At 44.4% G+C, this 13,436-nt stretch overlaps 1 protein-coding gene across 2 annotated transcripts; it reads left to right on the top strand.

Annotated features, from left to right (window-relative positions):
- The first annotated feature begins 2,438 nt into the window (after positions 1–2,438).
- On the top strand, positions 2,439–13,316 carry LOC131880784 (eukaryotic translation initiation factor 3 subunit G-like). 2 transcript variants are annotated; one of them, XM_059227483.1, is made up of 3 exons: positions 2,439–2,556; positions 12,242–12,909; positions 12,991–13,316. In XM_059227483.1, the coding sequence occupies exons 2-3, from the start codon at positions 12,261–12,263 to the stop codon at positions 13,248–13,250; spliced, it is 909 nt and encodes a 302-aa protein (XP_059083466.1). In that variant the 5' UTR covers positions 2,439–2,556; positions 12,242–12,260; the 3' UTR covers positions 13,251–13,316. The 2 variants fall into 2 exon arrangements, with proteins under 2 accessions (XP_059083466.1, XP_059083465.1); XM_059227482.1 differs by lacking the exon at positions 2,439–2,556 and adding an exon at positions 8,974–9,116.
- Positions 13,317–13,436: the final 120 nt, after the last annotated feature.

Below are 13,436 nucleotides of genomic sequence, written 5' to 3'. Positions count from 1 at the left end.
TGGTGCTGGCGTTGACAATGGTGCTGAGGGTGGCAAACCCTCCGGTGTTGGCTGATGTGTGGAGGTGATAGGGGATTGGAAGAAAACACACGGATACGACATGTAATATTCAGCCGCAATTGCAATGACAACACGACTAGTGCCTCCTTGGCTAAGTGGAAAACACCAAGACCCACGATGAGGATCAGGAGGAGTCGTCGTCGTCTGACAGCTTCGAGATTCGCGCCGAAAACGATGGTCGAGAAACGAACGGTGAGCCATGGAGCAGTCAACGGCAACACACGAGGAGCCCCAAGAGGAGCACGGTGAAGGAGAACGAGCGCAGACGCTCGGCGACAATTTAGGCCTACTAAAAAAAACGTCTCTTGAATGAAGCCTGCGAGCCCAGTCCGCTCAATGGGGCCTGCGCTCAAGTTCAAGCCGCCAGAGTAGGAGATGTCTTCCCGTTCCTCGGAACGTTTTTCGGCGTGTACTCGAGCCTCATCCATTCTTTTATTCATCGTCGGCGTCGTCGTCGTTTTCTGATTCCGGGCTTAGAGGAGGGGGGCGAGGGCCTGAAGGGAGAACGCGTTTCATCTCCTGGTGAGTTGTTTCCAGTGCCCCAAGTACTCCCGAGGCTCGGGAGAGTCATTGTTGGACTTCAAGGCGAAGGAGAGCCTGTGAGCATAACGAGGACGACGAGGACGATGAGGACGAAGTAGGACCAGTGAATGGTGCGGCCAGCCTTGTACCTCCTTACTTCTCGGCCTTAAGAACATTTCTTCTCGACAACCGAGAGGAAAAGGCCACTGAGAGGCTTTTTTTTGGCCCAGACCCCGCTTCCCGGACAGGGTTCTCTAATCGGGAAGGGGGAAGTGGGGAGGGGTAGGGAGGGTTCCAAGAAGAAAGTCCTGTTGGTTTTTCTTTCGAACGAGCGTGTGGGTGAGCCCAAGCCATCGAACCAGTTCGAGGGAGAGGGGATGGGTGCAGGACCCCCGTTCGTTCACGTTCCCCGTGGCCTTGTCTTCCCCCACAAATGTGTTGGTAACGAAGACTAAGTAGTGGGGAGACAGGGTCGCTCCGACGCATCTACACAGAACCCCTTGGACTCTGACTATATACATATGTACCGAATGTTGAACTTGAACGATGTGCCAGAGCTTCTGGACACGTGGCGTTGGACCGTTGCAATGCCAAGCAACCCTGAATACGAGAACTTGGTGGTGAATGAACTGTTTCAAGACGAACTAAAGGAAAAGGACACGAAACACAGAAAGAGAGCGGGCGGGAGGGAGAGGGGGGGAGGGGATAGGCCCATCACTCCGTTGGCATAAGGGGGCGAACTCTTGTGGGTTTTTGGAGCATCATTGGTTCCACTTTGGTTGCCTCGAGGGGCCTCCGATCCAATTTCGGTCGTTGGCCATGCTTCTTTTTTTGGCCTTACCTCAGGAAAACACGGGCGGAATAATACGAAAACTCCGCAAGGAGTGGCAAGCGAACCCAAAGGAAAAGGGGAACAACAGGATGTACTCTATTTTGGAACAACCTTGAAGGTCGTACTTAAAGACGACTCCCTCCCCCGTCGTATTCCTCCTCTTTCTCCTCCTTCTCCTCCTCTTGCTGCTCTTCTTTCTTCATGTGCTCTCGGTAGGGGCCCCTCTTCGCAGGTTGTTCTTGCTCACCTTGAATAAGGTTGAAGAACCAAAAAGGCCCTCATTTCCTCATTAATCACGATCGATATCAATTCCAACGCACCACGACCTCGTACCTACCTATGTATGTGCGTCCCATTTTCACATCTCGCAGGATAATGACACGAGAATATTCACTATTCATCCGAAGTTTATGGGCGATGGTTCCACCAAACACCGCTTGGCATTTCCTTTCGTCCCGCACTCCGGTCAAGCCTCAAGCCTTCAGCCTTTAAGGACGTATGAAATGACAACAAATCGACGGCCTTGGCCCGCCGTCAAGGCCTCCCTCCTCGCCAATATATACGTACTACACTCCCACTCAGTCGCTTTGGCTCTGTCTCTTGAGAATCCTCTTTGTCTTTCTTAGGTGACATTCATTCGGTTACATCCTTCGCCCCTGTGTTGACAGGTCTTTTTCTTTTTGTTCTCCATCGTTTTTCGAGAATGGTACCTTCCTCACGTAGCTCCGTCCATCCATCCATCGATGCAGCCTTGATCATCCAAGTGGTGATGGCGGTGGTAGTGGTGGTTCTCGAGAACCAAGAACCAACGGCTGGCTCTCGGTTCTTGGTCCTCAGTTCTCCACTCTCGACTCTCCGTCCGTCCGTCCGTCCGTCCGTCCGTATTGCACGACGTTTACGTAGAGTGTAAAGAGACATAGGAAAAGAAGGAAGGTTTTGGCCGCTCTTGTTGCAATCTATTAGACACTGGACTTGGAACTGGAAAAGGGCTTTCTTCTGCTTCTTCCCTCTTCTTCCATGTCGATTGTGTGAACCATATGGATGCAACTCGCCCTTCGGACTCCAGGCGTCTCAGCTGCCAGTCGCCGACGTCTCTCCACAAATATTTGAAATGGTGTTCCCAACCATCACCGATTGACGAGGTGAGATTTAACACCGGAAATTGTCTTATCGTCAAAACAATAGTGAATGTGGATGACGCTCAATCTCCTACTGTACATCATTGAAGAGCGTACGTATAGTCAACAAGCTCAATTTGAATACCTGAACGTAAGCTGCGGGGTGGTTGGGGTGCCAGATCGAAAAAAGAACCTGACAAAGGCCAAGCCTTCAATGGTTCTGGAATGTGCGTAGTACCTACGTTGAATGTTCCACCGGGAGACGGGGACGAAGATCCTGCTTTCTGGGTGGCCCGTCAAAATGACTTATGCCCATAAAGATGGGTAATGTGGAACAGCCTCCCAACACTACTCAAGAGCATGTACAGTGGATAGACAAAGTGAAAACAGTCATTAGAAAATCATTAGGGGATACTGTTCAACAGAATAGGCGTGTACTATGTACTCTCTAAACTGGGTGGGCACTGTGTGTATATGTGTGTGGTAACAGCGTCCATAAAAGAATCTTCCAGAAATGGAACATGAAGGTAGTACGTCAATACTAATAGATCTTGTCCAAGCTTCTGGACTTGCTTGAAGTACGTAGAGGGGATCGGTTGGGGATGTAGGAGTGTTATCGGACCAAGAGGAACACGCTCAACGGAACATCTGACCTTTTTACACTACATGGCGCGTGGTCTTTCAAGGAGCTAAACCACAAAAAATGGCAAGCAAGGAAACGCTATGGCCCGTGTTTGATGCTTGTAGAAGGTTCTACTATCTCAGGACTCTCGTGGAAGCTTCCAATTAATAGGAGAGAGAAAGAGAAAGATTGGAGTGACATGGCGAAGGGAAAAAAAACTCTCTTGGTTCTAGGTTCTTAGCCTTAGCCTTTGTTTTTTAATATCCGTTCTCCTAGCATTTCAAGTGGTGCAGTTCTCCATGGGGTCTAATTTTCGGGGATTTCGTGGCCTTTCCGAAGGTCGTCTCAGTTTTAAGACCATGAAACACTATATCTTGGCCATGATGGTTTTTGGCAACAGAGACCCTCCAACTGAGCCAATAAAACAGCTCAAATTGTTTTCTATGGAGTTTCATAACGGCCACTGCTTTGCTTGGATCACCTTTGAAGTCGTCCATCCAAGTGCGGCAAAATGAAATTCGTTGGCCGATCAATTCTTTGAGAAACAAAAATGACATGGCAAATGCAAAGTTCCGCAAATTAAACCTTTCCAATTCGAGCAAAAATGTATGTGGCAGGAAGGTAGGGAATATTTTTTATCGACCCGTGTTTGCGTTTTGGTTGAATTGTCGACTAACATCAAAGCCAGAATAGAGGAATTCAACAAACGCTGCGATGAAATACATTTTTTGAGGGAGAGAGAGAGGCAGAGATTATACATCATATCATATTATTTTGATAGCTATGTATGTAAGTCAAGAAAATTGTAACTGTTGCTGAGTCGATTACGGAACAAAGGGAAGTGAAAGTTAATAAGACCTGGGTTAAGTGTACGTGAGAACTTCTAGAAATATGGACTGTGAACGAGCTTCCTGCCAAATCGGCCTGCTCTTGGTCATAGCGACTCTAAGCCGCTTTTTGAATTAAAGTAATAAGATAAGGAATGTACATAGATCTCCTCAATTAATGGTGGATCGGTTTTGTACCATTTACTTGTAAAGTGGATCGTTTCAAAGTCCCATTGTCAAAAGCTTATGTTGCTGACCAAGAGAAGGTCGAAAAATCGAATTTTATGTAGTGTTTACTACATAACTTTGAACATGTCTCCTGAGTTCCCTAGGCATAGTTTTGGGCTCAAATTTGGCCAAGCTCATCTATTCAACGAGATCTTGTGGTCGCATGAAGAGCTTATTTGAAATAAAGTGAACGAGATAAAAAAAAATGTTTGCGTCCGTTCGCAGTCCACGTCTCTAGAAGTCCGTGGTATGCTCTATGATTTTTGGATTCAACCTATGAACCCCAGATCCATTTGGGGCACATGAACCTAATGAAGAATTACTCTACTACCATTTGCACTTTTTGTACCTACCTTCGGTTCCTCCGGTTTTGAAATGGTTTAAACCCCATAGAAGAGTTTTGAAGGTGTAAGGGCATCTCTATCATCACTCGAATCCAAACAATTGCTCCAATTCACAAAAGTTAACTTCAAGTCCGCAATTTGGAACTCCTCCTCAACTGTTCCAAAGACTCTTTGTACTAGGAATGCAAGAGAGTCATAGAGATGTCACGAGTCCTCACGAGTCTTTGATATTGATAAAAAAAGTACTTCTGTAAGACTGCCTTAACAACGTGAACTTTTTCGAACTAAAGCTGCTTGTACCGAAGCCCTGAGAAGATGACACAAGTAGGTATGCGACAGAAGCGCCGGTTTTAAAGCTAAAATTACCTCCTGGGCAATCTATCTTAAAGAAAATACAGTAGAAGGCTCTTGCTGACAATTCATGTTATCATTCATGTAGTTCATTACACTACAGATTCAACTTATTCTCAAAAAGACATTAAGCATGATTAGGGCCATCCAAAACGTGCATCCTGCAAACTGTGCAAATCTGGCAAAAACAACTTGCATATCCCAGATTTTTCTGCAAATTTATTGCAGAGGCAAACTTTGCAATTTTTGACAATTTTCTGCAATTCATTATGCAATTTCAGGCATTTCAGGGCAAAAATATCGATATTTTGGTAAATCCATGAAATTTGTCGTAAGTTTGGGTCAAATTAGGAGCATTATATCGCCAGAATGAAGTTTTTTATTTCTGTCCATGAAACTTTTTGATTTGAAAGTACAAAAAAGGTTGCAGATATACTTCTAACCGCCTGCCTATATATTCCATCTAGCCCTTTCACATAGGTAGCTCTACCTCTCTTTTATCCGGGCTTTTTTTTGGAGATATACAATGTCGAGTTTATTGTTTCGTTTGTGTAACATACTTAACTTTTATCAATCGGACACATCTTAACATGCTTTTATCGGATATGGGCTAAATAGTCACAAGATAGATGATTAAATTTGGAATGGTTTGCCTTCTACAATTCTTAACCATTTCAAAAACAAATATGAAACTTATTTTGATAACAAAATCTGCTGTACCGTACATCCACCATTTCAAAAACAAATATGAAACTTATTTTGATAACAAAATATGACTGCAATAGTTTCACTCCGACATTTTCATCGCTGCTGAATGTTGCTGAACTCGGATTTCTTTTATCATCTAATACTAAAGATGTACAAGATACTTGTCTATTCGATCATTATAAGTGGCAGCGTGAACAAGGCAAGAATATTCTCCTAAGTATTAATGGGTTCAAATTCTGGTGCAAGAAGTTATTATGACATAATATCCTTTTCATCTATAAAGTGCTTGATACGCGTATGATACGCAAAAATAGCCTTTATAGCGCTCCACAGCATGTCGTTGCCTATGTTTGAGCAAGTTTATTTGCATTTTGTTTTGCAAATTTGCTGCAGGTATTTTATTTGCAAGGATAGGCCGGGCATGTAGGTGGTTGGAGTTGCCCAAACAATAGAGTTCGAGTCTTTGTTTGAAAGAAGAAAAGCCTCGTGGGACTTGAGTCCCTTTTGGGGACTCGTTAACCACCCTTATGCGTATATGCAGTCCTCAATGCTGTCTCTCCCGTTCAATTAACTTTGCTACACAAACCAAGATATGTTCGATAAGATACCATTCCTCACATTTACATGTAGTCCTCCCATGAGCTCGACAGCCGAATAACGGTGATCCAGCATAACTTGGCGCACGTGTGTAGTAGAACACAATGCGAAATTAGGATGCTCTAAACCCACTGAAGCATAATGTATGTGGAACCCGATCTAGCCCTAAGAATGCGAGATGGGAATGAGGTCCAAGAGAGCCTGAGCCTCATCCTCCTCCTCCTCCACCTTCAACAGCCTCGATCTTCGTTCGGTTGCCAAGGTTTCATCGCTTTGAAGATTGGCTGGGTGGAATGAAATATAGATGAGTCCCCCCCCCCCTCCTTCTGGATCACCGACATCCCAAAACCCAAGATGAAACTGACGGTCTCGGGACGAAAGGAGCCAGGCCATAATTGAGTTTGGAACCGTTTTGCATCCACGCCCATCGGGAACGCCCTCCATCCTTTCTCTCTCTCTCTCTCAGGAAGCAAAATCCAAAATGGGTCAGATGTGAAGTCGAGCATAGGTTGCTCAAAGGAAACCTGGCTAGACCCTTGAAATGATTGAAAAACTTTACTGATCCAAAAAGGCCGAGAAGACCTTTGTGGAGCAAGTTTTCTGGCTCGAAACGAAGTGTCATCGATTAAGTTGTTGCGGGTACAATTTGCCCTCCGCCTCACAAAAGTAAGGCCGGTCAAAGGCCAAATGATGGGGTATTTAGGAACCAGGCCCTTCCTGGGTCAAAGGCCAATGCTTGAAAAATTGTTCATGCGTTCCACTGAAACCCGAAGAATGGGTTCATTGAAGTATTGACCTTTGACCCAAAGCTAGTGTGTAGATTTCAGGGGGAAAAACCTTTCAGTGGTAGCATCGTCGAAACCTCATGATTGAATTCAATATTTGGAGAAGAACGATAGACATGAAGCATGGAATCATTGTTACGTGAATCAGATCCTACGGAAACCATCATTTTTTCCTGTGTAAGATTGAATAATTATATCTTTAAGGAAAGTCCAACCCATAGTTGTGCCACTTTATACGATCGCGTGGCAATGAATAAACTCTTCAAACGATTTTGTTAACAAGCATTAGCCTAGATTAACAATGACTTGATTATATCGATTTTAGACTGCTCTCAGTTGTAAAAATGAGGTCTTCTGACTTCCTTACCGCTACTGGGAATGGGATCCTCAGCACTTTAAGACGGAAAAACGTTTCCAGTTTTCTTAACTTTATGTTCATATATGATCCACTAAGAATTAGAGTTGGCAGATCTGGCTAGCCCTTGAATGTGGGTTGATCGTGTATTTTGATCAAAGAAATTAGGTCAAGCTTACTACAGGAATGACTTATTTAAAAATAAGGTCTTTGTTTTCATCCAGGGGCTATGCATCAAAGTCATCGCAGTCATCTTTGGCTAGGCTTGCAAAATCTGGATGGCTCTTGGATCATGATCTTAAAGAATGTACTTTTTAATGGCAAATGAAAGTGATCTGTAGACTTGTGAGCGGCGAATCTAGATTTGCGCCACAAAATGTCTCTGGGTAGGTCTCTCTCAAATGACAAGTGTATTCTTAAGCCATCTTTTTGTGGAAGGATGAGTGAACCCCAGCCGGAAAGTTGACTCCAAGAGGTTCGGAAGTTGCAGATCCAGGCAAAAAATAATCGCATTACTTGGATCGGGGTTACGAACCTTTTTTCAGCGTTTTGTACCTTGGCCTAATCTTTACCCGGTGGAAGTGCTGGCACACAGTCAAAATCCTAAGGAGGATCTAGTACTAACGTGTGCAGAGTTTAGTTCAAGTCCAGCCTCCAGGGTAATCTTTGAATGGAGGGTAGGCCTCCCTCAAATTGTCATTTTCGTGTGCCGACTCATGATGCTTCATGGCTCTAGCAGAATGAAACAGACGAAAACAATGTGTAGGCATGCATTTTTTTGTCTAGCCATGAATGTAGAGTCAGAATGTAAAAAAGAAAAAAAAAGCACAGCCTATTGGAGAGGTTGCGATGTGTAATTAGTGAAATTACCGTCAATAATCAGCCCAGCTAGTGGGGATGTGGGATCCCGCGATCCCGACCAAACCGTGATGAGTTTGGATTTTCTGTATACCGTTAGGTTCGTAGAAAGGTGAAGCGTCATGGTTGAAAAAATGATTATTTTGAAATAATATAAATATTGGTTACAATCCGGACGATATCAATTTTCATGGGCATTCCATTCCCAACCCTAGGGCCCTGCCCAACCCATCTGGATGAAGCAACTTGAATGCCTGATGTGATTCATGGTCACCTACGCCGACCCAAAGCGCTGGATTGAAAGAGAACACAGCCCTGTCGATAAACGTTATTCTCCACCGATTAGTTGGGGTGCTCATTTTTCAATTTGTGACAAAGTGTTAGAAAAGTTGAGATAGACACTTTAAGGGTAGTTAATTTCGTGTTAGTTTAGACTGGGTTAGGTTAGGTATGGTTTGATCAGGTTTGATTAGGTCAGGTTAAGATTTAAAAAAGTAGCACCGCCAACTCATCGGTGGAGAATAACGTTTACCAAAGAGAACACAGCCCGAAACAGCCCTTTCCACCGCTGGAGGCTGTGTGTTGACTGGCCAAGAAGTGACCACTAAGGGCACAATCGGAATAAATTGTACGACCATAAACATACTTTCAGCTCATGATTTTATCGTCATTTTACCCTCAATATATGATGAAAAAATCTGTCATTGTTACAATTGACTGCTTCAGGGTCTGATGCAGGCATGTTTCTGGCCCAACATTTCAATCCTCCGAACGCCGGTATTCAAGCTGTACCTCTTTTTCGTCACCCTGAACTCGAGTGTCACGTTGTTCTGAACCAAAATCAGCCGTCCTTTCCTCATTCCTCAGAAAATTTCGGCTATTTTCTAGGCCCCTGAAGTCGTGAATCAGGTAATCATCCATACATCCATACAAGTGCCCCGCCCCCTTCCCCAATCCGGACAAAATTCCAACAGATTCGAGCCCCACAGGTTTTTGGGGGCGGAATTTGGGCCCCGGTAGGCCTAATCTCATGGGAATGATTTGGTCATTGATGTCGAAATCGGCGTCGATCGAGTTGGATGGGCAGGCTCACTTTGAGGCCTGATATCACCTAACCTGAAGTGGTCCGAGGTCTAAAGCATTTGTGTGGGCTATCAATTGGGGATCGAGGCGTTGAGGCTGGCCGCCGCTAGAGGGCCAGGCTAGATTTGTACCTTGTGGGACTCCAGGAATGTACAGGGTGGACGGGACAAAGTGTCACCAACAAAAGCATGTAGTACCCATAGAAAAACATAACTAGAATGCTTAAGCTCAACAGGAGCTGCACCGCATGAGCGTCTTTTTCAGGTCAGCTGACGCTGGTGAAAAGGGACAAAAGATATTTCGTGAAATCTCGCTTTGGGCAAGTTGAATTATTCCCATGAAATGGTCATCATTCACGTTTTCTTTCAATTTCTTTTGATTTTTACAAACATACATGAAACAAAGAGCGTTAGAATATGATAAAAATCAAAGTGTTTTTGGCATAATGCAATCAAAAAAAATGTAGTTTTGCTCTGCAAATCACATACATACGCATTTGCCCTCATTTTAGTAACTTATCTCGAAAGTGTAACGAAATGTAACAATAATGCAATGCACTAATGATGCATTCAGATTTTCGTTTCGAACTCCAGGAGCAACATATTTATGTAAGGATCATATACTAATGGATTTTCTTCGGATGTAGTCTCATAAACCTTGTTTTTGGCAGTAGAGTCATTTGAGAACAGCTCTCGTGGATGATGGTTTACTTCTTAAGGATTGTCAATGTTTCAATTGACAATGTGGTACTATCAATTTACGTAAGACCTAGAATTTTTTTATCACTGTTAAAGTGTAAATGTCAAATTACCAATCACAACTTTTTATTTTCGTCCGGAGTTTTTCATTCAGATCAAAGAGTTTAATGGCCGACTTGATGAATCTCGCTTCAGGCAAGTTGAATTATTCTCATGAAACGTTTGTTATTTACTTCAATCTTAATTTCTTTTGAATCTTACAAATATACAGGTAGAAAGAGCGGTAGAATAATAAAAAAACATGTTTTTAGGGCATCTTGCACGTAACATGTAAAAAAAAGATTTGGAACATTCGTAGAGCAAATCATGTACTCTATTGATTGCCCTTGTTTAGCACCGCATCTCGAAAATCTCGAAAGTGTAACAAAATGTATCCGAAATTGCAACGCAATGATGAGGCACTCGGAATTTCGTTTCAATCTCCCAACAATGTGCTTGAATGTGGGAACATGATTGCGCCTATACGTAAACAAGGCAAATCCGACACCTCTGGAGGTCAGCCTGAACCTAGTCTTGTTTCTTGGGTTTCAGTTAAGTGTTGCCACCACATGGATGAAAACTTTAACTTGAGCCCCATTTTAACCTCTTCAAAATTTCGTTCTTAAAAATGTGCTTGGACAACTTACTCAAACCCGTTTTATGAAGCGTGCTGGACGAGAGCAATTGCTTGACAAGGAGTCTTATTAGGGGTTTCTACTCCGAATTTGGACGAGCCGTCAACGATTCAAATTTGCACCATAGTTGTCCTAAGTAGCTTGACTATGAATGAAACATTTTTTCCACCAGCGACAGCTGAGACGAAAAGACGCGATCGCAGCGCCCTTGATCGATCTATATATGAAGTTATCTATGGTAGTACCGCTTGAAAAATTGCTCTAGGTACACTGATCTTCTGGATTGAGGCTCTTCGATGAACTCCCTTTCAGTGTCTAAAAGATGAGTCAAATTGGTCGCGCTTGACCCAAAATATATGCACAGAAAACCCCCACAGTCAGCCTCACCACTGGCAGACTCAGTACTGTCCCTAGAAATGACTTGATGACCTTGGCTTCCGTCCGTCGAAAGCTGTTCAAAAAATGTTGCAATGGTTTCAATGCCAAGCCAATACCGTTGGCAGTTGGGGCACCAATTTTAAATGTAAATGGTTTGACCATATAGTCATTTTTGCTCTCAATCTCAAATTCTGTAACCCCGTATGAAATCCACCCTGTAGTGTGTCCTCAGTAATACGAGGGTGGTACCCAACAGATCGGGACAGCCGTGCTGAAAATCTTGCGTTGGAAATTGCCACTACAAAGCTGGATTCATGTGGAAGATCCAACTCTCACGGTTCGGATGATAGTGTGTACAACTTGTATATTGTTTGGTGGTAAAGAACGTTGTACGCAAAGTTAAGCAGTCCGAGCCACCCCTTCAGGATTTGGGCCAATTAACATAACCCAGGACAATGCAGGGGGGTCTTGGCCAAAAGGAAGATCAATGTGTTAGCCTATGCACGTTTACAGCCCAGATTTGGCGACTTTTTCCACACTGAAAGTTCAAACAAGCGGGCTGGACACTGACACGCCATCAATTTTGAGCTTAATGTTGCTGTGAGGGGTGCTTTGGCAGCCCTGCCAAGGAGGCCTCCCAACATGTTTTTGACAACTGGATGCAGAGGATGCATAAGGGGATTTTTTTTTGTTGTGCACGGTGACTAGGTCGATAAATGGTGCTAATCGAGTGTTTTTGATATCTCTTAGTTTTTGAGAAAATTTAGCAGTCCCGATTGGTTTGGTTTCACCCTCGTATTTAATGAAAGGATATTTTTCGTCGAATTTTTTAATTGGGTCTGCCCACTCCAATTCGTGGGCAGATATTTGGAGATGTCATTATGTTCATTCAGTTCGGCTAGATAAGGTTAGAGTAAAGCATGAATTGATGGGTGGGTGTGTATGCTCCAAGTCATTATTATGTCCGTAATGCTAAAGGTGAGTCCAATGCCTAGTTCCGTGACGATGTGAACATATGACCGGATTGAGGACATCCCTTATCTCATCCAGAATAGTTGGTCTCAAAGACTGACTCATATATTGGTACAGATCATGAGATGCCCTGGGTCAGGGCCTGAGCCATAAATGACTAAATTAGTTTCAGACATTGTAATTCACTTTTGTTCGTTTTTTTCCCTCTTTTCCTCCTGGTCGACATCAGAAGTCTGACAATCCTCAACATGCCCGAACCCCGCGAGATGACCAGCTCCAATTGGGACGAGGAGAATGAGCCCGCCGACGCTTCCCTGCCCATGCCCTCGGAGAAGATGGTGGGCAAAGACACCAAGATCGTCACGACTTACTCGCTCAACGACGAAGACAAGCGCGTCAAGCATGTGCGGACCTACAAAATCGAGCGGAAACTCGTGTCCAAGGCCGTGGCTCAACGCAAGTCTTTGGCCAAGTTCGGCGAGTCCGCCGATGATCGACCCGGACCCGATCCCGCCACCACTATTGTGGCCGAGGAGATATCCATGCAGTTCGTGGCCAACAAGGAAGAGTCTGAGAAGGACAACGAGGACAAATCCGCCTTGGACGTACTCAAGGAGAAATCCAAGGGCGTGGTCAAGTGTCGAATTTGTAAAGAAGACCATTGGACCACCAATTGTCCTTACAAGGAGACGTTGGGACCCTTGCGGGATTCGTTGGCCGGCAAGGACGTGGACAAGGAGGACGATGCGGGTGGGTCCGGTCTGCCGGGCGGTCCGGGGGCCACCGCCTCAGCCTCCAATGTCACCAGTGGAGGCAAATACATCCCACCTTCCCGTCGAGGAGGTGAAGGCGGGGCTCGAGATCGCATTGGCGAATCTATGCCTGACCGAAGGAAAAGTAAGTGGTTGAATTATGGTTCATAGAAAATTCAGATATATGAAGACTTAATGGGTCATAATATTCTTTCTTTTGCTGTAGACGAAGATACCTATGCTATTCGCGTGTCGAATGTCTCCGCCAACGCCCTGGAAACGGATCTGCAGGAGCTGTTCAAGCCTTTTGGCAACATTGCTCGTATCTTCTTGGCCAAGGATAGGAATACGGGCGAGTGCAAAGGATTCGCCTTTATCAACTACTACAAGAAGGAAGATGCGGCTCGAGCCATCTCCACGGTCAACCGCTTGGGTTACGACAATCTCATTTTGAACGTGGAATGGGCCAAACCTTCGGGCACGTAAACCTCGAGGACGGCTTGTTTGTCTGAAGTTGAATTGAAAAATACACTGGTTTATGATTGTCTTGTACTTACATTGTGAGCGCTGGGCTACCTCGTTTCGGACATTTAATCGTTTCGGCCAGTACCGGTGATAACAAACAAACGTATCTGCCAATGCCAAGGATGCACTAGTTTTAAAGTAACAGAC

The sequence above is a fragment of the Tigriopus californicus genome, chromosome 5 (genome assembly GCF_007210705.1).
Source record: "Tigriopus californicus strain San Diego chromosome 5, Tcal_SD_v2.1, whole genome shotgun sequence".
NCBI classification, from domain to species: Eukaryota; Metazoa; Arthropoda; class Copepoda; order Harpacticoida; family Harpacticidae; genus Tigriopus; species Tigriopus californicus.
The sequence above is the reverse complement of the archived record's forward strand: the minus strand, read 5'-3'. Positions and strand labels throughout refer to the sequence as shown.